The sequence below is a fragment of the Oncorhynchus mykiss genome, chromosome 5 (assembly GCF_057628025.1).
Source record: "Oncorhynchus mykiss isolate SJ-2025 chromosome 5, ASM5762802v1, whole genome shotgun sequence".
Taxonomy (NCBI): Eukaryota; Metazoa; Chordata; class Actinopteri; order Salmoniformes; family Salmonidae; genus Oncorhynchus; species Oncorhynchus mykiss.
This window is the reverse complement of record NC_143026.1, coordinates 86,741,147-86,762,378: the sequence shown is the minus strand read 5'-3', so window position 1 is coordinate 86,762,378 and position 21,232 is coordinate 86,741,147. Positions and strand designations below refer to the sequence as shown.

General features: G+C 46.5%; 1 protein-coding gene across 11 annotated transcripts in view; it reads left to right on the top strand.

The window, feature by feature from the left end:
• The window catches only part of sgip1a (SH3GL interacting endocytic adaptor 1a), a 120,143-nt gene that overhangs the window by 6,244 nt on the left and 92,667 nt on the right, over positions 1-21,232 (top strand). For all 11 annotated transcript variants that reach the window (XM_090236198.1, XM_090236194.1, XM_090236195.1 and 8 more), the window contains exon 2: positions 10,220-10,264. In XM_090236198.1, the coding sequence (XP_090092324.1) occupies positions 10,220-10,264 (45 nt within the window). The remainder of the gene's footprint in view (positions 1-10,219; positions 10,265-21,232) is intronic.

Here is a 21,232-nt window from a genome sequence, read left to right as displayed (position 1 = left end):
GGCTTCTGCTCTAAATCTCTATGGAGATATCTATGGCACTCCCTCTGCTTTCCTGTTCTCTCCTCCCATCTCATCTCTTCTCCACTCACCCTTTTCCTCTAATGCCCTCATCATCTGTTCTTTCCTATCCTCTATTGTTTAACCCCATGATCATCTCCTTTTTTAAAAACTTTTCTTCTTGTCTCTTCTTCCCTCTCTCGGTTGTCTTGTGTGTTTCGTTGTATCATGTTGTAGTAGTCCCTGGTGGTTAAGGTGCCAGTTTCCTAGCCCCCTTATTGCTGATTGGAAGTGTCCAGTCTTCTCAGAGTGAACTTCGGCATTTAATCTCTTCTCTCCATGCCACTATACATCCACAATCATAACATGGCTTAGAGCTTCAGGTGTTATTTAGACAATTCTCCCTTCACTCTCTCCCCCCTTCTCCTCACTTTTCACTGGCTGGCGGCTTATCTCCTGAGCACTGGGGGGCAGTGGAGGAGAGAAGCGACCTAGTCTGGCAGAGCTAGGGGGGAGGGAGGGACAGATATAGCAGGGGACTCCTCTCAGGAAGCATTTGCTGGCTGTTAATTGTACAGGGGGAGGGAGCATGCAATGGCTTAATGAGGGGGAGAGGTGCAAGCAATGAATTTGGCAAGGGAGGAAAAGGGAGGGAGAGAGAGAGCATTTCACATGGACCTGAGCATGACTGGGGAGAATGCATTGTGCATAAGGAAGCACAGGACTGGCTCATTTTAAAGTGTGACAGCATGTGTCTCTCATTATGTTTTCCTGTTTCAATAAACCTAGCTTACATCTGTAATTAAATCCTATCATTTATAGATTTACTATATTCTGCAGCTGCAAGTGAGTTAATAATTTGTTGTGTAATACTATTTGTATTACTACAGTAGCTCTGTTGTTATGGAGACCTCAGCAGTGCTAGGCTAATTGTCAATCTGTCCTGCAGCTCAGTCTCTGCTCCACAGCCAGAAACATAAACATCCTCTCGCTCTCTCTTTCTCCCCATCTCTCTCTTTCTCCCCCATCTCTCTCTCTTTCTCCCCCATCTCTCACTTTCTCCCCCATCTCTCACTTTCTCCCCCATCTCTCACTTTCTCCCCCATCTCTCTCTTTCTCCCCCATCGCTCTCTTTCACTCTTTGTTTTTGCTCCATTACGGCCCTGCTACACTATAGCCATCGGGCGTCCGACATTGCCGTCAGCCATCAACAATTGAGGGAATGCTTCCTTTGAAATCAATGAAGCTGCTATACTGCCCTTGCTGCGCTCGCGTTACGTCACGTCCAATTGCAGCATCCAAGCTCAATAATCGCTGAGGTTAAATTCTCGATGGTTGACGATTGCAAGTTCATTCTATCTTGTGTATTGAAATAATGAGACATAACATTTATTTTGGTTGCATATGGCCTCCACTAGACACCACTGGTTATTTTAAAAAGATTTATGAAATCAAGAAGCTACTATCTAAACCAAACTATAGCTAGCTGTAACGGTTTTCGTTGGTGGAAGAAGGTGAGGACCAAAGCGCAGCGTGGTGAGTGTTCATGATTATTTAATAGAATAGAACACTGAATGACAAAAACAACAAGAGACCGAAATGAAACCGAAACAGTTCTGTCTGGTGCAGACACAAAACAGAAAACAAACACCCACAACCAAAATGGGGAAAACAGGTTACCCGCCAATGTCCAGTCTCTAGACAACAAGGTTGATGAAATCCGAGCAAGGGTAGCATTCCAGAGGGACATCAGGGACTGTAACGTTCTTTGCTTCACGGAAACATGGCTCACTCGAGAGCCGCTATCGGAGTCGGTGCAGCCAGCTGGTTTCTCCACGCATCGCGCCGACAGAAACAAACATCTTTCTGGTAAGAAGAGGGGCAGGGGCGTATGCTTTATGGTTAATGAGACGTGGTGTGGTCACAACAACATACAGGAACTCAAGTCCTTCTGTTCACCTGATTTAGAATTCCTCACAATCAAATGTCGACCGCATTATCTACCAAGGGAATTATCTTCGATTATAATCACAGCCGTATATATTCCCCCCCCTAGCAGACACATCGATGGCTCTGAACAAACTTTATTTGACTCTTTGTAAACTGGAATCCACACATCCTGAGGCTGCATTCATTGTAACTGGGGATTTTAACAAGGCTAATCTGAAAACAAGACTCCCTAAATTGTATCAGCATATCGATTGCGCAACCAGGGCTGGTAAAACCTTGGATCATTGCTATTCTAACTTCCGCGATGCATATAAGGCCCCCCCCCCGCCCTCCTTTCGGAAAAGCTGACCACGACTCCATTTTGTTGCTCCCTGCCGTGGACTGGGATATGTCAAACAACAACATTGACGAATATGCTGATTCGGTGAGCGAGTTCATTAGAACGTGCGTTGAAGATGTTGTTCCCATAGCAACAATTAAAACATTCCCAAACCAGAAACCGTGGATTGATGGCAGCATTCGCGTGAAACTGAAAGCTCGAACCACTGCTTTTAATCAGGGCAAGGTGACCGGAAACATGACCGAATACAAACAGTGTAACTATTCCCTCCGCAAGGCAATCAAACAAGCTAAGCGTCAGTATAGAGACAAAGTAGAATCGCAATTCAACGGCGCAGACACAAGAGGTATGTGGTAGGGTCTACAGTCAATCACGGATTGGGAGAAAACTCCCTGTTCACCCACGACTGCGTGGCCACGCACGCCTCCAACTCAATTATCAAGTTTGCGGACGACACAACAGTGGTAGGCTTGATTACCAACAACGACGAGATGGCCTACAGGGAGGAGGTGAGGGCCTCTTCAACCTCAGGAGGCTGAAGAAATTTGGCTTGTCACCAAAAGCACTCAAACTTCTACAGATGCACAATCGAGAGCATCCTGTCGGGCTGTATCACAGCCTGGTACGGCAACTGCTCCGCCCACAACCGTAAGGCTCTCCAGAGGGTAGTGAGGTCTGCACAACGCATTACCGGGGGCAAACTACCTGCCCTCCAGGACACCTACACCACCCGATGTCACAGGAAGGTGTCACGAACCGGCTCAAAGCCCGTAACAAAGGGAGACAACGTGGAGATAAGGAGTAACAAAATATATATTTATTAACTAAAGCAACTAAGGAAAATATACAATGGTGTGTGTAATCAGTAATCAGTAGTGTAAGTGAGTGTTTTGCATGCATGAATGTGATAATGCAGGGTGTTGAAAGGTGCCAAAGCAAACAAACAAAAGGCCACCAAGAAACACAACAAAAAACAATCAAAGTGTCTACATGGAGAGAGTCTTCCATGAATGTGGAAGAGGTCTATTTATCCTGGGAGAAACCTGGCCCAGGTGTTTCCCATGAAGCTGACGACCCTCCCAACTCCGCCCACCGGCATCCTACTAAGGAAACAAGAACAAAGACAGAATACGGCAGACAGAGTGGGAGGGTCGTCACAAAGGCCATAAAGATCATCAAGGACAACAACCACCCGAGCCACTGCCTGTTCACCCCGCTATCATCCAGAAGGCGAGGTCAGTACAGGCGCATCAAAGCTGGGACCGAGAGACTGAAAAACAGCTTCTATCTCAAGGCCATCAGACTGTTAAACAGCCACCACTAACATTGAGTGGCTGCTGCCAACACACTGACTCAACTCCAGCCACTTTAATAATGGGAATTAATGGGAATTGATGTAAAATATATCACTAGCCACTTTAAACAATGCTACTTAATATAATGTTTACATATCCTACATTATTTATCTCATATGTATACGTATATACTGTACTCTATATCATCTACTGCATCTTTATGTAATACATGTATCACTAGCCACTTTAAACTATGCCACTTTGTTTACATACGCATCTCATATGTATTTACTGTACTCGATACCATCTACTGCATCTTGCCTATGCCGCTCTGTACCATCACTCATTCATATATCTTTATGTACATATTCTTTATCCCTTTACACTTGTGTGTATAAGGTAGTAGTTTTGGAATTGTTAGCTAGATTACTCGTTGGTTATTACTGCATTGTCGGAACTAGAAGCACAAGCATTTCCCTACACTCGCATCTGCTAACCATGTGTATGTGACAAATAAAATTTGATTCGATTTGATTTAGTAGTAGCAGCAGTAGAACGGTAGCAGCAGTAGTAGTAGCAGCAGGACGGTAGTAGTAGTAGCAGAATATTTGTATAAGTGGTAGTAGTAGCAGCAGAACGGTAGCAGTGGTAGTAGTAGCAGTAGCAGTGGTAATAGTAGCAGCAGCAAAACGGTAGCAGCGGTAGTAGTAGCAGTAGAAGCGGTAGTAGTAGCAGTAGAAGCGGTAGCAGTGGTAGTAGTAGCAGTGGTAGTAGAAGCAGCAGCAGCAGAACGGTAGCAGCAGTAGTAGTAGCAGCAGAATGGTAGCAGCAGTAGTAGTAGCAGCAGAACGGTAGCAGTGGTAGTAGTAGCAGCAGCAGAATGGTAGCAGTGGTAGTAGTAGCAGCAGCAGAATGGTAGCAGCAGTAGTAGTAGCAGCAGAACGGTAGCAGTGGTAGTAGTAGCAGCAGCAGAACGGTAGCAGTGGTAGTAGTAGTAGCAGCAGCAGAATGGTAGCAGCAGTAGTAGTAGCAGCAGCAGAACGGTAGCAGCGGTAGTAGTAGCAGCAGCAGAATGGTAGCAGTGGTAGTAGCAGCAGTAGTAGTAGCAGCAGCAGAACGGTAGCAGCAGTAGTAGTAGCAGCAGCAGAACGGTAGCAGCAGAACGGTAGCAGTGGTAGTAGTAGCAGCAGCAGAACGGTAGCAGTGGTAGTAGTAGCAGCAGGACGGTAGTAGTAGTAGCAGCAGAATATTTGTATAAGTGGTAGTAGTAGCAGCAGAACGGTAGTAGTAGTAGCAGCAGAATATTTGTATAAGTGGTAGTAGTAGCAGCAGAACGGTAGTAGTAGTAGCAGCAGAATATTTGTATAAGTGGTAGTAGTAGCAGCAGAACGGTAGCAGTGGTAGTAGTAGCAGTAGCAGTGGTAATAGTAGCAGCAGCAAAACGGTAGCAGCGGTAGTAGTAGCAGTAGAAGCGGTAGTAGTAGCAGTAGAAGCGGTAGCAGTGGTAGTAGTAGCAGTAGCAGTGGTAGTAGTAGCAGCAGCAGAACGGTAGCAGCAGTAGTAGTAGCAGCAGAATGGTAGCAGCAGTAGTAGTAGCAGCAGAACGGTAGCAGTGGTAGTAGTAGCAGCAGCAGAATGGTAGCAGTGGTAGTAGTAGCAGCAGCAGAATGGTAGCAGCAGTAGTAGTAGCAGCAGAACGGTAGCAGTGGTAGTAGTAGCAGCAGCAGAACGGTAGCAGTGGTAGTAGTAGTAGCAGCAGCAGAATGGTAGCAGCAGCAGAACGGTAGCAGCGGTAGTAGTAGCAGCAGCAGAATGGTAGCAGTGGTAGTAGCAGCAGTAGTAGTAGCAGCAGCAGAACGGTAGCAGCAGTAGTAGTAGCAGCAGCAGAACGGTAGCAGCAGAACGGTAGCAGTGGTAGTAGTAGCAGCAGCAGAACGGTAGCAGTGGTAGTAGTAGCAGCAGCAGAATGGTAGCAGCAGTAGTAGTAGCAGCAGCAGATCGGTAGCAGCAGTAGTAGTAGCAGCAGCAGAATGGTAGCAGCAGCAGAACAGTAGTACTAGCAGCAGAACGGTAGCAGTGGTAGTAGTAGCAGCAGCAGAACAGTAGTACTAGCAGCAGAACGGTAGCAGTGGTGGTAGTAGTAGCAGCAGCAGAACAGTAGCAGCGGTAGCAGCAGCAGAATGGTAGCAGTGGTAGTGGTAGCATCATCAGAACAGTAGCAGTGTTTGTAGTAGCAGCTGCAGAACGGTAGCAGCTGTAGTAGCAGCAGAACGTTAGCAGTGGTAGCAGCAGTAGCAGCAGAACGGTAGCAGCAGTAGTAGTAGTAGTAGTTGAGCGGTAGTAGAAGTAGCAGCAGCAGAATGGTAGCAGTGGTAGTAGCAGCAGCAGAACGGTAGAAGTGGTAGTAGAAGCAGCAGAACGTTAGCAGCAGTAGCAGCAGAACGGTAGCAGCAGTAGTAGTAGTAGTAGTTGAGCGGTAGTAGAAGTAGCAGCAGCAGAATGGTAGCAGTGGTAGTAGCAGCAGCAGAACAGTAGCAGTGGTAGTAGAAGCAGCAGAACAGTAGCAGTGGTTGCAGCAGCAGAACAGTAGCAGTGGTAGTAGTAGCAGCAGCAGAACGGTAGCAGCAGTAGTAGCAGCAGAACGGTAGCAGTGGTAGTAGTAGCAGCAGCAGAACGGTAGCAGCAGTAGTAGCAGCAGAATGGTTGCAGTGGTAGTAGCAGCAGCAGAACGGTAGTAGTAGTAGTAGTCATAGCAGCAGAACGGTAGTAGTAGTAGTAGTAGTAGTAGTAGTAGTAGTAGTAGTAGTAGTAGTAGTAGTAGTAGTAGTAGCAGCAGCAGAATGGTAGCAGCAGTAGTAGCAGCAGAACGGTAGCAGCGATAGTAGCAGCAGAACGGTAGCAGCGATAGTAGCAGCAGAACGGTAGCAGCGGCAGTAGCAGCAGAACAGTAGCAGCAGTAGCAGAAGTAGCAGCAGAACGGTAGCAGCGATAGTAGCAGCAGCAGAATGGTAGCAGCAGTAGTAGCAGCAGAACGGTAGCAGCAGTAGTAGCAGCAGAATGGTAGCAGTGGTAGCAGTAGCAGCAGAATGGTGGTAGTAGTAGTAGTAGTAGTAGTAGTAGTAGTAGTAGTTGTAGTAGTAGAAGCAGCAGTAGTAGCAGCAGAACGGTAGCAGTGGTATTAGTAGCAGCTGAATTGTAGCAGTGGTAGTAGCAGCAGCAGAACGGTAGTAGTAGTAGTAGTCATAGCAGCAGAACGGTAGTAGTAGTAGTAGTCATAGCAGCAGAACGGTAGTAGTAGTAGTAGTAGTAGTAGCAGCAGCAGAATGGTAGCAGCAGTAGTAGCAGCAGAACGGTAGCAGCGATAGTAGCAGCAGAACGGTAGCAGCGGCAGTAGCAGCAGAACAGTAGCAGCAGTAGCAGAAGTAGCAGCAGAACGGTAGCAGCGATAGTAGCAGCAGCAGAATGGTAGCAGCAGTAGTAGCAGCAGAACGGTAGCAGCAGTAGTAGCAGCAGAATGGTAGCAGTGGTAGCAGTAGCAGCAGAATGGTGGTAGTAGTAGTAGTAGTAGTAGTTGTAGTAGTTGAACTACCGTTCTGCTGCTACTACTGCTGCTACCATTCTGCTGCTGCTACTATCGCTGCTACCGTTCTGCTGCTACTTCTGCTACTGCTGCTACTGTTCTGCTGCTACTGCCGCTGCTACCGTTCTGCTGCTACTATCGCTGCTGCTCCAGTTTCAACTATTCTGCCTTATTATTATTCGACCATGCTGGTCATTTATGAACATTTGAACATCTTGACCATATTTTGTTATAATCTCCACCCGGCACAGCCAGAAGAGGACTGGCCACCCCACATAGCCTGGTTCCTCTCTAGGTTTCTTCCTAGGTTTTGGCCTTTCTAGGGAGTTTTTCCTAGCCACCGTGCTTCTTCACCTGCATTGCTTGCTGTTTGGGGTTTTAGGCTGGGTTTCTGTACAGCACTTTGAGATATCAGCTGATGTACGAAGGGCTATATAAAATAAATTTGATTGATTGATTGATTGATAGTAGAAGCAGCAGTAGTAGCAGCTGAATTGTAGCAGTGGTAGTAGCAGCAACAGAACGGTGGTAGTAGTAGAAGCTGCAGCAGAACGGTAGCAGCGGTAGTAGCAGCGGTAGTAGTAGTAGCAGCAGAACGGTAGCAGTGGTAGTAGTAGTAGCAGCAGCAGAACAGTAGCAGCGGTAGCAGCAGCAGAATGGTAGCAGTGGTAGAACGGTAGTAGTAGTAGCAGCAGCAGAATGGTAGCAGTGGTAGTAGTAGAGCAGAACGGTAGCAGAATGATAGTAGCAGCAGCAGAACGGTAGCAGTGGTAGTAGAAGCAGCAGAACGGTAGCAGCAGTAGCAGCAGAACGGTAGTAGTAGGTGTAGTAGTAGTAGTAGTAGTAGTAGTAGCAGCAGCAGAACGGTAGCAGCAGCAGAACGGTAGCAGCAGTAGTAGCAGCAGAACGGTAGCAGTGGTAGTAGCAGCAACATAACGGTAGCAGTGGCAGTAGCAGCTGCAGCAGAACGGTAGCAGCTGTAGTAGTCGCAGCAGCAGAACAGTAGCAGCGGTAGTAGTACTAGCTGCAGAACGGTAGCAGTGTTAGTAGTAGCAGCAGCAGAACGGTAGCAGCTGTAGTAGTAGCAGAACGTTAGCAGCGGTAGCAGCAGTAGCAGCAGAACGGTAGCAGCAGTAGTAGTAGTAGTTGAGCGGTAGTAGAAGTAGCAGCAGCAGAATGGTAGCAGTAGTAGTAGCAGCAGCAGAACGGTAGCAGCAGTAGTAGCAGCAGCAGAACGGTAGCAGCAGAACGGTAGCAGCGGGAGCAGCAGTAGTAGTTGAACGGTAGTAGTAGTAGCAGCAGAAGAATGGTAGCAGTGGTAGTAGCAGCAGCAGAACGGTAGCAGCAGCAGAACGGTAGCAGCAGTAGTAGCAGCAGAACGGTAGCAGTGGTAGTAGCAGCAACATAACGGTAGCAGTGGCAGTAGCAGCTGCAGCAGAACGGTAGCAGCTGTAGTAGTAGCAGCAGCAGAACAGTAGCAGCGGTAGTAGTACTAGCTGCAGAACGGTAGCAGTGTTAGTAGTAGCAGCAGCAGAACGGTAGCAGCTGTAGTAGTAGCAGAACGTTAGCAGCGGTAGCAGCAGTAGCAGCAGAACGGTAGCAGCAGTAGTAGTAGTAGTTGAGCGGTAGTAGAAGTAGCAGCAGCAGAATGGTAGCAGTAGTAGTAGCAGCAGCAGAACGGTAGCAGCAGTAGTAGCAGCAGCAGAACGGTAGCAGCAGAACGGTAGCAGCGGGAGCAGCAGTAGTAGTTGAACGGTAGTAGTAGTAGCAGCAGAAGAATGGTAGCAGTGGTAGTAGCAGCAGCAGAACGGTAGCAGCGGTAGTAGTTGTAGTAGTAGAAGTAGCAGAACGGTAGCAGTGCTACTAGTAGGAGAACAGTAGTGGTAGGAGTAGTAGTAGCAGCAGAACAGTAGCGGTGGTATTAGTAGTGGTAGTAGTAGTAGTTGCAGAACAGTAGTAGTAGTAGTAGCTGAACGGTTTCAGCAGTGGTAGAAGTAGTAGCATAACGGTTGTAGTGGTAGCAGCGGTAGCTCCTTCAACTGTTGGGCTGAGTCTGAGGGGCAGCTGTACACAGCGTCAGCCTCCCTGAAGTCACAATGATTTATTATTATCCCCAGTGGCAGTGGAGAGGGAGAGAGTAAGGGAGGGTCAGAGAGAGGGTGGTTGGGAGGAATGGAGGGATAGAGAGAGGCAGAGAGGGAGAGCAGTCATACTGAGCCAGCAGGCAGAGCAAAAACAGTAGGAGGGAGTAGCAGAGAGAAGGCAGAACACTGTGAAAATAGAGATTTTAAAATACTGTCAACCTACAGAAAAATGTATATACCAGCTAGGAGAGGAAATGCATATATTCTGTAACCAAAATCAGGGGGTTAGTGTGTTGGGGTGTGTGTCCTCAACATGGGCTGTCAATTCACTGCAACCTGCTCGTTATTCTGGCAACGAGCAAATCATTAATCTCATTCGCCCAGCAGAGTCCAGATACTTCAGCGTCACGGGGTAGGCAGGGGAGGGGTGTGTGTTTTCTATGCGTTAACATGCTTACGTTTGAGTGTGAGTGGGTGTGTGAGAATGTGTGTGAGGGAGGGAAAGAGAGAGGTTACTAGTAGGGCCAGGCTGTCAGAAGATGCAAGCTAAATGCCATGTGACTCTGCAGAGAACCTTAGGGATTGGCTGAGAGCAGCTGTGACCTCAGCAAGCATCGCTCCCTCTTTCTCTCTCGCTCTGCCTCTCCACCCCCGTCCCTCCCTCTTTACCCCCTCTTTTTCTAATCTTTTTAGAATAGCTTTTTTTCTTCCTCAGCATCCTCAGCTGATTGTGTAGGTTAGTAGCAGCATCTATGGCCTAAGCCCCAGCCCCTGCCTCTCTCGGGCTACCGATCGGCACAGTGCCCAGCCAGCCCCACCTCTCTGCCCAGCCGCGGTGCATGGACCCTGGGCCAGTTGACAGACGACGTGTGGGGGTGTTTGAGGCTGGGTGTTATCCGTGGCACTAGGCTTTGTGTTCTAGTTTATCATTTGCTAACCAGGGGCTTCTCTCCCCCTCCTGCTTTCTTTTCAGGCTCCTTGGAGATAGAGGAATGCAAATCTGCAATCATGATGGAAGGTAAGACACATTTTCATTGATTCTCTATTTATTTATCCGCCTCCTCAACGGTGTCTCATCTGCTAGCAGTGTGTGTGTGCGTGTGCGTGTGCGCGTGCGTGTGCGTGTGTGTGTGTGTGTGTGTGTTTGGCAGTTTCAAATGTCATAAGCTGCCCTGCTATTTTGAGTGCATGCATTCCAGTGATCTTGCATGTCATTCAGTGGGAAGGGCACAGCCACCGTTGAGAATGTCTCTCCCTATCATGCCAACACAATGGCCCAGCAAATTGAACACGGTGTGTTTTTTCTCTCTCCCCCTCTTCCTTTCCCGTCATAAAGATTATTTGGTTTTATTGTGCAGAAGGGCTTATGGGCCAGCTGGCTAGCTTGTATAAATTCTATTTGTATGGAGCGACACACGCACGCACGCACACACACACACACACACACACACACGGTTAACACAGTGTTTTCTGCTGTAGCATGTATATGCGCGGCCAGTCGCTCGCGTTGTGTTTGAAGGCCATTTTCAACTTTAGGTATAGCTGCGTTAGTTCATGTGTACATGCTGTGGACAGATTGATCTGTCACAGTCACCTTGTGTAGAAAACACACATTACATTCTGTCTGTTCTTAAACGCATGTATGGCCCTTTATGTTGATGACATAATCAGTCTGCAGTGATGGAGAGAGAGAAGTGTTATTTATGCATTCTGTAAACACAAGATTCATTTAATACATTTATTCTACCTGCTCCGATTTGTTCATATAATCCATTATCTATTATAAAAATTAATCCTCTATTTGTAACAGTGACTTATCTGTAGAAATATTATCTAGTCTAATAAGCCATTCTGATTCTATGGACTTATCTTATATTTATATTTATATTTATTTTGACAATATTACTGCTCATTTACCTTTATTTAAGCATGATAATGGCATCATTCAGACCTAGTTAGCCCAGTGTGTTGGGTATATGAACACCCAGACCGTCAGAACCCTGACGTTCCCCTCTGTAGTAGTACAGTAATATGAACACCCAGACCGTCAGAACCCTGACGTTCCCCTCTGTAGTAGTACAGTAATATGAACACCCAGACCGTCAGTACCCTGACGTTCCCCTCTGTAGTAGTACAGTAATATGAACACCCAGACCGTCAGTACCCTGACGTTCCCCTCTGTAGTAGTACAGTAATATGAACACCCAGACCGTCAGTACCCTGACGTTCACCTCTGTAGTAGTACAGTAATATGAACACCCAGACCGTCAGTAGCCTGACGTTCCCCTCTGTAGTAGTACAGTAATATGAACACCCAGACCGTCAGAACCCTGACGTTCCCCTCTGTAGTAGTACAGTAATATGAACACCCAGACCGTCAGTACCCTGACGTTCCCCTCTGTAGTAGTACAGTAATATGAACACCCAGACCGTCAGTACCCTGACGTTCCCCTCTGTAGTAGTACAGTAATATGAACACCCAGACCGTCAGTAGCCTGACGTTCCCGTCTGTAGTAGTACAGTAATATGAACACCCAGACCGTCAGTACCCTGACGTTCCCCTCTGTAGTAGTACAGTAATATGAACACCCAGACCGTCAGTACCCTGACGTTCCCCTCTGTAGTAGTACAGTAATATGAACACCCAGACCGTCAGTACCCTGACGTTCCCCTCTGTAGTAGTACAGTAATATGAACACCCAGACCGTCAGTACCCTGACGTTCCCCTCTGTAGTAGTACAGTAATATGAACACCCAGACCGTCAGTACCCTGACGTTCCCCTCTGTAGTAGTACAGTAATATGAACACCCAGACCGTCAGTACCCTGACGTTCCCCTCTGTAGTAGTACAGTAATATGAACACCCAGACCGTCAGTACCCTGACGTTCCCCTCTGTAGTAGTACAGTAATATGAACACCCAGACCGTCAGTACCCTGACGTTCCCCTCTGTAGTAGTACAGTAATATGAACACCCAGACCGTCAGTACCCTGACATTCCCCTCTGTAGTAGTACAGTAATATGAACACCCAGACCGTCAGAACCCTGACGTTCCCCTCTGTAGTAGTACAGTAATATGAACACCCAGACCGTCAGTACCCTGACGTTCCCGTCTGTAGTAGCACAGTAATATGAACACCCAGACCGTCAGAACCCTGACGTTCCCCTCTGTAGTAGTACAGTAATATGAACACCCAGACCGTCAGTACCCTGACGTTCCCCTCTGTAGTAGTACAGTAATATGAACACCCAGACCGTCAGTACCCTGACGTTCCCGTCTGTAGTAGTACAGTAATATGAACACCCAGACCGTCAGTACCCTGACGTTCCCGTCTGTAGTAGTACAGTAATATGAACACCCAGACCGTCAGTACCCTGACGTTCCCCTCTGTAGTAGTACAGTAATATGAACACCCAGACCGTCAGTACCCTGACGTTCCCCTCTGTAGTAGTACAGTAATATGAACACCCAGACCGTCAGTACCCTGACGTTCCCCTCTGTAGTAGTACAGTAATATGAACACCCAGACCGTCAGTACCCTGACGTTCCCGTCTGTAGTAGTACAGTAATATGAACACCCAGACCGTCAGAACCCTGACGTTCCCCTCTGTAGTAGTACAGTAATATGAACACCCAGACCGTCAGTACCCTGACGTTCCCGTCTGTAGTAGTACAGTAATATGAACACCCAGACCGTCAGTACCCTGACGTTCCCCTCTGTAGTAGTACAGTAATATGAACACCCAGACCGTCAGTACCCTGACGTTCCCGTCTGTAGTAGTACAGTACTATGAACACCCAGACCGTCAGTACCCTGACGTTCCCGTCTGTAGTAGCACAGTAATATGAACACCCAGACCGTCAGAACCCTGACGTTCCCCTCTGTAGTAGTACAGTAATATGAACACCCAGACCGTCAGTACCCTGACGTTCCCCTCTGTAGTAGTACAGTAATATGAACACCCAGACCGTCAGTACCCTGACGTTCCCGTCTGTAGTAGTACAGTAATATGAACACCCAGACCGTCAGTACCCTGACGTTCCCGTCTGTAGTAGTACAGTAATATGAACACCCAGACCGTCAGTACCCTGACGTTCCCCTCTGTAGTAGTACAGTAATATGAACACCCAGACCGTCAGTACCCTGACGTTCCCCTCTGTAGTAGTACAGTAATATGAACACCCAGACCGTCAGTACCCTGACGTTCCCCTCTGTAGTAGTACAGTAATATGAACACCCAGACCGTCAGTACCCTGACGTTCCCCTCTGTAGTAGTACAGTAATATGAACACCCAGACCGTCAGTACCCTGACGTTCCCGTCTGTAGTAGTACAGTACTATGAACACCCAGACCGTCAGTACCCTGACGTTCCCGTCTGTAGTAGCACAGTAATATGAACACCCAGACCGTCAGAACCCTGACGTTCCCCTCTGTAGTAGTACAGTAATATGAACACCCAGACCGTCAGTACCCTGACGTTCCCCTCTGTAGTAGTACAGTAATATGAACACCCAGACCGTCAGTACCCTGACGTTCCCGTCTGTAGTAGTACAGTAATATGAACACCCAGACCGTCAGTACCCTGACGTTCCCGTCTGTAGTAGTACAGTAATATGAACACCCAGACCGTCAGTACCCTGACGTTCCCCTCTGTAGTAGTACAGTAATATGAACACCCAGACCGTCAGTACCCTGACGTTCCCCTCTGTAGTAGTACAGTAATATGAACACCCAGACCGTCAGTACCCTGACGTTCCCCTCTGTAGTAGTACAGTAATATGGACACCCAGACCGTCAGAACCCTGACGTTCCCCTCTGTAGTAGTACAGTAATATGAACACCCAGACCGTCAGTACCCTGACGTTCCCGTCTGTAGTAGTACAGTAATATGAACACCCAGACCGTCAGAACCCTGACGTTCCCCTCTGTAGTAGTACAGTAATATGAACACCCAGACCGTCAGTACCCTGACGTTCCCGTCTGTAGTAGTACAGTAATATGAACACCCAGACCGTCAGTACCCTGACGTTCCCCTCTGTAGTAGTACAGTAATATGAACACCCAGACCGTCAGTACCCTGACGTTCCCGTCTGTAGTAGTACAGTACTATGAACACCCAGACCGTCAGTACCCTGACTTTCCCGTCTGTAGTAGTACAGTAATATGAACACCCAGACCGTCAGAACCCTGACGTTCCCCTCTGTAGTAGTACAGTAATATGAACACCCAGACCGTCAGTACCCTGACGTTCCCCTCTGTAGTAGTACAGTAATATGAACACCCAGACCGTCAGTACCCTGACGTTCCCGTCTGTAGTAGTACAGTAATATGAACACCCAGACCGTCAGTACCCTGACGTTCCCGTCTGTAGTAGTACAGTAATATGAACACCCAGACCGTCAGAACCCTGACGTTCCCCTCTGTAGTAGTACAGTAATATGAACACCCAGACCGTCAGTACCCTGACGTTCCCCTCTGTAGTAGTACAGTAATATGAACACCCAGACCGTCAGTACCCTGACGTTCCCCTCTGTAGTAGTACAGTAATATGAACACCCAGACCGTCAGTACCCTGACGTTCCCCTCTGTAGTAGTACAGTAATATGAACACCCAGACCGTCAGTACCCTGACGTTCCCCTCTGTAGTAGTACAGTAATATGAACACCCAGACCGTCAGTACCCTGACGTTCCCCTCTGTAGTAGTACAGTAATATGGACACCCAGACCGTCAGAACCCTGACGTTCCCCTCTGTAGTAGTACAGTAATATGAACACCCAGACCGTCAGTACCCTGACGTTCCCCTCTGTAGTAGTACAGTAATATGAACACCCAGACCGTCAGTACCCTGACGTTCCCCTCTGTAGTAGTACAGTAATATGAACACCCAGACCGTCAGTACCCTGACGTTCCCCTCTGTAGTAGTACAGTAATATGAACACCCAGACCGTCAGTACCCTGACGTTCCCCTCTGTAGTAGTACAGTAATATGAACACCCAGACCGTCAGTACCCTGACGTTCCCCTCTGTAGTAGTACAGTAATATGAACACCCAGACCGTCAGTACCCTGACGTTCCCCTCTGTAGTAGTACAGTAATATGAACACCCAGACCGTCAGTACCCTGTGAAGGCCGCTTGCTGTTGAAAAGGTGATTAATAAATGTATTGTGTTGGTGATAGTTTATGCAGCTACACTATTTTCTTTTTTATCCTAGAAACATGTCGTTAACCATCGGTTGGCTCTGATCCTTCCTGTGTGTCTGTGCCGTCAGTCATCCCCGGTCGCCCCCAGTTATCTCTGGTCGCCAGTCCCGGCTGTTAAGGTTGTTGGCTTGACTTCTGCCATAGAAATAGAAGTACTAGAATGGTTATTCCCATTCAAGTCAATGTTCCTGTTCTTGTAATTTCTTTGGCACCTGCTCCGGAGTCCACATCAAAGGACTGGAGGGGGCAGGGACAGCATTGTCTCATGACGGCAGCATTGAGTCGGGTGGAACACCCATCAGTAAAAACCCCATGATGTTTGAACATGGATAGGACCCCTGATTCTCTGATGCTGACATTCAATACAACACAATCACTGACCAGGTTATGATTGCCCAGGCAATTCTGACTCTCATACTGAGTTCTGACAACCCTATAGATAGCGATTTAGTGTGTTTTTGTGTGTGTGTTTTGTGAGATAATGCATGTACATCCATCATGTGCTTTGTGCCTGTCTCAATCAGTGTGTCATAATGGTGTTACTCTTGGTCCCTCATCATAACCTCTGGACGGGTCACATGATGTGACGCTTTCTGAATGGTCATCAACAACCCAGTCAAAGCTCCTCACTTCCCCAGTCCATTGACAGTGGCTGATGAGATGTTAAATACGCACAAAAGCTATAGGTTATCAGACATGTCCTACAGCCACCAGTGACTATGTGATCCATCCGTCCCACCCGTCCCTTCCTTCCTTCCTTGTTTCCTTCCTCTTCTCAACTGGGTGCATGCCATCCACCAATTTAAATGCTTGCCCCCCAATCCTTTCTTCCCCAAAACATGTGTACATTTTGGACTATAAATTGTGCCTTTCTGTATTATACCTATGCTAAAATATTTATTATATTCTATTAAGGCATTTGCTTTATGTTGGTATTCTTATATTTTATTATTTCTTATTGTTGTTGCATTGTGGAGAAGGAACCTCAAGTAAGCATTTTGTTGGTGTATCCTGTACATACGCCAAAAAAAACTTAAATCTGATGAAGGCCTTTTGCTGTCAAAATGTTGGTTATTATTAAATGTATTGCATCTGAACAACAGAGTGTGAGGCTATGTATTCACTTCAAAGTTAATGTCATGCTATTTAGTTATGTATGTCTATTCGTCAGAGCTGAGGCTATGCTACGCTAGCTAGCTAGAGTTCAGCTCCGGCAGAGGCATCTACCAGCACGTGTCAAGGGAGAGGTGTTAGGCAATGTTAGGTATGGGTTGGGGTTGGAGGTTGCATAGGGAGGAAAGCGACAGTCACAGTGTGCCGTGTGTCTTTAAATAGCCCTCCATGATAGCGCCTCGTTAGCGTGGCTCTGTGATGCTGGATTACTGACTGTCAGGTGTAAAAGTGGATGCTAATCCCTGTTAGCAGTGCTGTTTAAAATCCCATTTCTAGGAGGACCAGGTATGGTAATGGTACTATACTGGAAACCATCAACAGTTTTATCTCTACAGAGGAAACACCCAGTTTAGCTGTCAGGGATAGATGTGGAGGTATGGTCCTAATCTTGAATAGGAAGTGATCCCCAGACCTCTCCTTAAAGGCCCAGTGCAGTCAAAAACATGATTTGCCTGTGTTTTTATATATACTTCCACACTATGAGGTTGGAATAATACTGTGAAATTGTGAAAATGATGATAATGCCCTTTTTAGTATAAGAGCTGTTTGAAAAGACCTCCTGATATTTCAGCCAGTTTTGGTGGGATGGAGTTTTGGCATGCCTGGTGACATCACCAGGTGGTAAATTGGTTAATAGACCTGTAAGAAAGACTTCCATACCTCTCCGCCAATAACAGCTAGTTTTCAGCTTTCCACTCCCAGACAGTTCTAGCAAAATTATTGCTTGAGAAATTGCTCTTTGCTAAGAAACTATTTTGGATCATTTTAAATTGACAACAATCACAGTAAGGTACTTAAAATTATTACCCAGCAAAATATTTGGTATCGAGATAGAAACATCTGCATTGGACCTTTTAAAACTCCTGAGACCCCAGCCACTGACAGTCTTACATTGAATCTATTCCAGTACTAGCAGGACACCTGATACTAGCCCCAAGAGCTTGATCAAATCAAATCAAATTCATTTATATTGCCCTTCTTACATCAGCTGATATCTCAAAGTGCTGTACAGAAACCCAGCCTAAATCCCCAAACAGCAAGCAATGCAGGTGTAGAAGCACGGTGGCTAGGAAAAACCCTGATCCGTTGACTATGTTGAATCAGGCGTTCTAGTACTGGACTAGATCAAATACGTGGAAGTGGTTGGAGGTTATCAAGGAAAGGGTTGGAAAACACTGGAATAGGTGGCTGCACTGTAGGTTCCTGGTATTGTTATGGAGGAACAAGACTTATCACATAATCATAATCACAGTGCTTATTATGGTATTATTAAGTCCTGTTAAGGTTGATAGACAGGGACTACACAGTTAACCGTACAGGCAGATCTTGAAATGCCCACAGGATATGGTAGCTCTAGGAATAAGAGCCCAGAGGGAGGCCCATTCTTGGGAGCTTTAGCCCTGGGTAACCTCCTAATGCTGTTTCCAAGAAGAGGTCAATAGTATGGCTTTAAAAGTTTTAATATAGTTGAAGCTGTGACTGAATGGGAGAGGCCCAGGTGGTCCCAAAAAGGCTTCAGCTAGGTCTAAAACACCAGGGCTAATACCTTAGGCTAACACCAGGGCTATCACCTTAGGCTAACACCAGGGTTGGCATCAGGACAAGACTAGGATTTAGGAAGGCTGCTTTAAATAGATGTTTAAATAGTTGTGTTGTTTCCTGTGACTAGTTGTAGGTCTATGCTAGGTCCCATCCTAGCATTACTCTACAGGACCCGCCCCTGTTACCGTGGTTAACAGGGTTCTCCCTCCCTAGTCTGTTCGGTTGGCACTAACCTCAGCTGCAGCACCAACCCTGCACACTTTCATCCTGAACCATACAACAATACATGACTAAAACCAAAGGTAACAATTTACATGAACTATACATAAAGCATCCATTACACATCTATAAATCACACCATAAACATGACATTGTAGTTAAAAACAACACAGTAGTCTTTTAATTCACCCTTGGTTCTTAATGAGCATTGTGTTGTGAGAGATTTACTATCCCCCTGTCTCTAGGTCCGGGACGATACCAGTATCACGATGCTCGTTAGTATCGTGGTAAGTAAACAAAAAACTAAGCTGATTTAACTTCTTTAGGAAAATGGCTCTAATGTTGGAAACAAGCATCATTATGTTGTCTTCCAGAGTCAAATGTATTTATTTTCTAACCTATAGCACACAATATTTAACATACAGCAAGTTTTTAAAGGACCAAAGAGTTTGGTCTGCTTCATGTTTTTATTTTTGCCGTGGAAAAAATATAGCGATACTGGTGTTGTCACAGACCTATGTGTTACTGGACAGGCCCTGGTCACTGAGAGAGCTGAGCTTCTCCAGACTGACGGGCTAGCCTGTCTGCCTGCTAGGGTGTTAACGGTAGTAGGGGTTCCTCTCACAGACAAACAGGAAAAGTAAATGCCTTATTAGTCACGTGACAGGAAGATAATTATTTAAAAGCCCATTAAGTTGACATGTGCCTGTGACGCAGGCTTCCGTATGGATTGTCAGGCTGGTTATTTACAGTATGTCAGTCTGTTTGCCTTCCAGACTTTCTTTCTCTGTCTTTTTAGCTGTTTGTCTGTCAGTCTCCTTATATTTTGTATCGCTGTCTCTCTCTCTAGTCTGTTCATCTGTCTGTGTGTGTGTTAGAGCCTTCTTGAACATGTGACCTGGATTAGGTCTCTCTTTCTCTCTTCTCAGACACACACACGCGCGCAAGCATGCACTCGCACACAATACACACAAACACACGCACACATATACACCGCAGAAACCCCTGATGATTATACTGTCTCTGACAGCAGTGAGAGAATACCAAAACCACCAGGAACAGAGCCGAGTGAAAAAGAGAGAGAAATATCAAATGAAATGTTATTTATCACATACACCGAATACAACAGGTGTGGACCTTACCGTGAAATGCTTACTGACAAGCCCTTAACCAACAACGCAGTTCAAGAAATAGAGTTAAGAAAATATTTACATAATAAACTAAGGTACTTTAAAAAAATATATAAGTAACACAAGAAAATGACATAACAATGACGAGGCTATATACAGGGGATAGCTGTAGGATTGGAGGGAGAGAGACAACACAGAGCAAGAAACGGCGTGTCAGGAAAATATGGGTAAACAGAGGAAGAGAGATGAAGGGACATAGGTAATCAGTCAGAAAGCTTAGAGATAAACAGAGTATGAGCATAAAAGAGGGAGACGGGACGGATAGTGTGAGAGGAGGTGAGGGAGAGCGGCAGGGAGAGAGAGAAACAGAGAGAGAATGGGAGAGAGGGAGCGAGAAGGGAGAGCTTAGCCTGTGATCCCAGTGACCCAGGATGGCAGCCAGCTCAGGCCTCTATTTTGTTGAGTCACTGTCCTGCGTGTTACATCACTGGCCTCTGGGACTCCTATTTGCTCGAACTCAGAAAGTCTAGACAGGATCTCAGAAATATGTAGAGCCCAAATAACTCATTACAATCTCTACCAGTATACAGACTTTTAGCCTCGATTAGAACCCAAACAATGCCAGCCGTGATTCTGCCCGCAGCTCTGCCATCCTATCACTGCCATGCCAGAGTCCAGAGGCAACCAGCTTGTGCCAGCCTATTCCATCTGAGAATATCTGTTTTGACTCTTACTACAATGTTCTGTCTCTCTCCTCTCCTCCTCCTTTCCCCTGAGTGTCCTCCATTTCCTGTTGATATGGACATCTGCTCCGCTCCTTCCCTACTTCCGGTTTTGAGGAGGGAGAGCTGTAGGGATGGGGTAAAGAAGGGGAGGGATGGGGTAAAGAAGAGGGGGATGCCTTGAGGGAAGTTGGAGTGACTTATTTTGGTCATGTTTTATTCATCTCTTCCCTCCATAACTAAATCAGCTGCTCCCACGTTGCCTATTAACTAAGGCTGTGTCTGTCTCTGGCCCTCTCTCAGCCCCACAATGTCTCTGACTGGATACAAACACAGACATAATACACAGTCCACTGTTAGTTGTAATCTCAGTGGGCAATCTGATCTCACTTTGCCACTTTGCCAGTTTTGTGCAGTGTAGGGAATTCAACCGCTGGTTAAAGAGGATTTTGGAGGGACTCATCTCCAGTATAGTACAGGTAATGTATAGTTTCAACTCTGTAGTGGTGGCATCCATTTTGATCTATAGAACAGTGTTTGTGTTGCATTAACAGTATGGACGTATCCATTAGGTTTCACTGTGATGCTGGTATCAGTGCCAAAGCAGTAAAAACAAAAGCTGTCAAAGAGGGCAATTTCTCCCCCCTATTTGTCCTGTTTTACACATGTACAAGTATGTGGTGTGAAATGTGTTTTTTTGCATATCCCATTTTCCCTGGGATGGAGACTAGTATGGGTGGAGGCAGTGACACAGGTCTTGTCTACACTTGACATTTACATGCGACTTCTGCTATCAGAATACGAAGGTCGCATTGAAAACACGGGTTTAGATGCACAAAAGTAGCTTTGTGGTCTGATTGTGTTCAGATCTGGCTGACCACTTCAGAAGGTGGTCAGGGATGCATTGTGTGCAGATTTCCTGTCTGTCTGGATACAATCAGGCTACCGAAAGCGCATACAGTGGGCGAAGTCATCATCACTCCTCCCACAAGT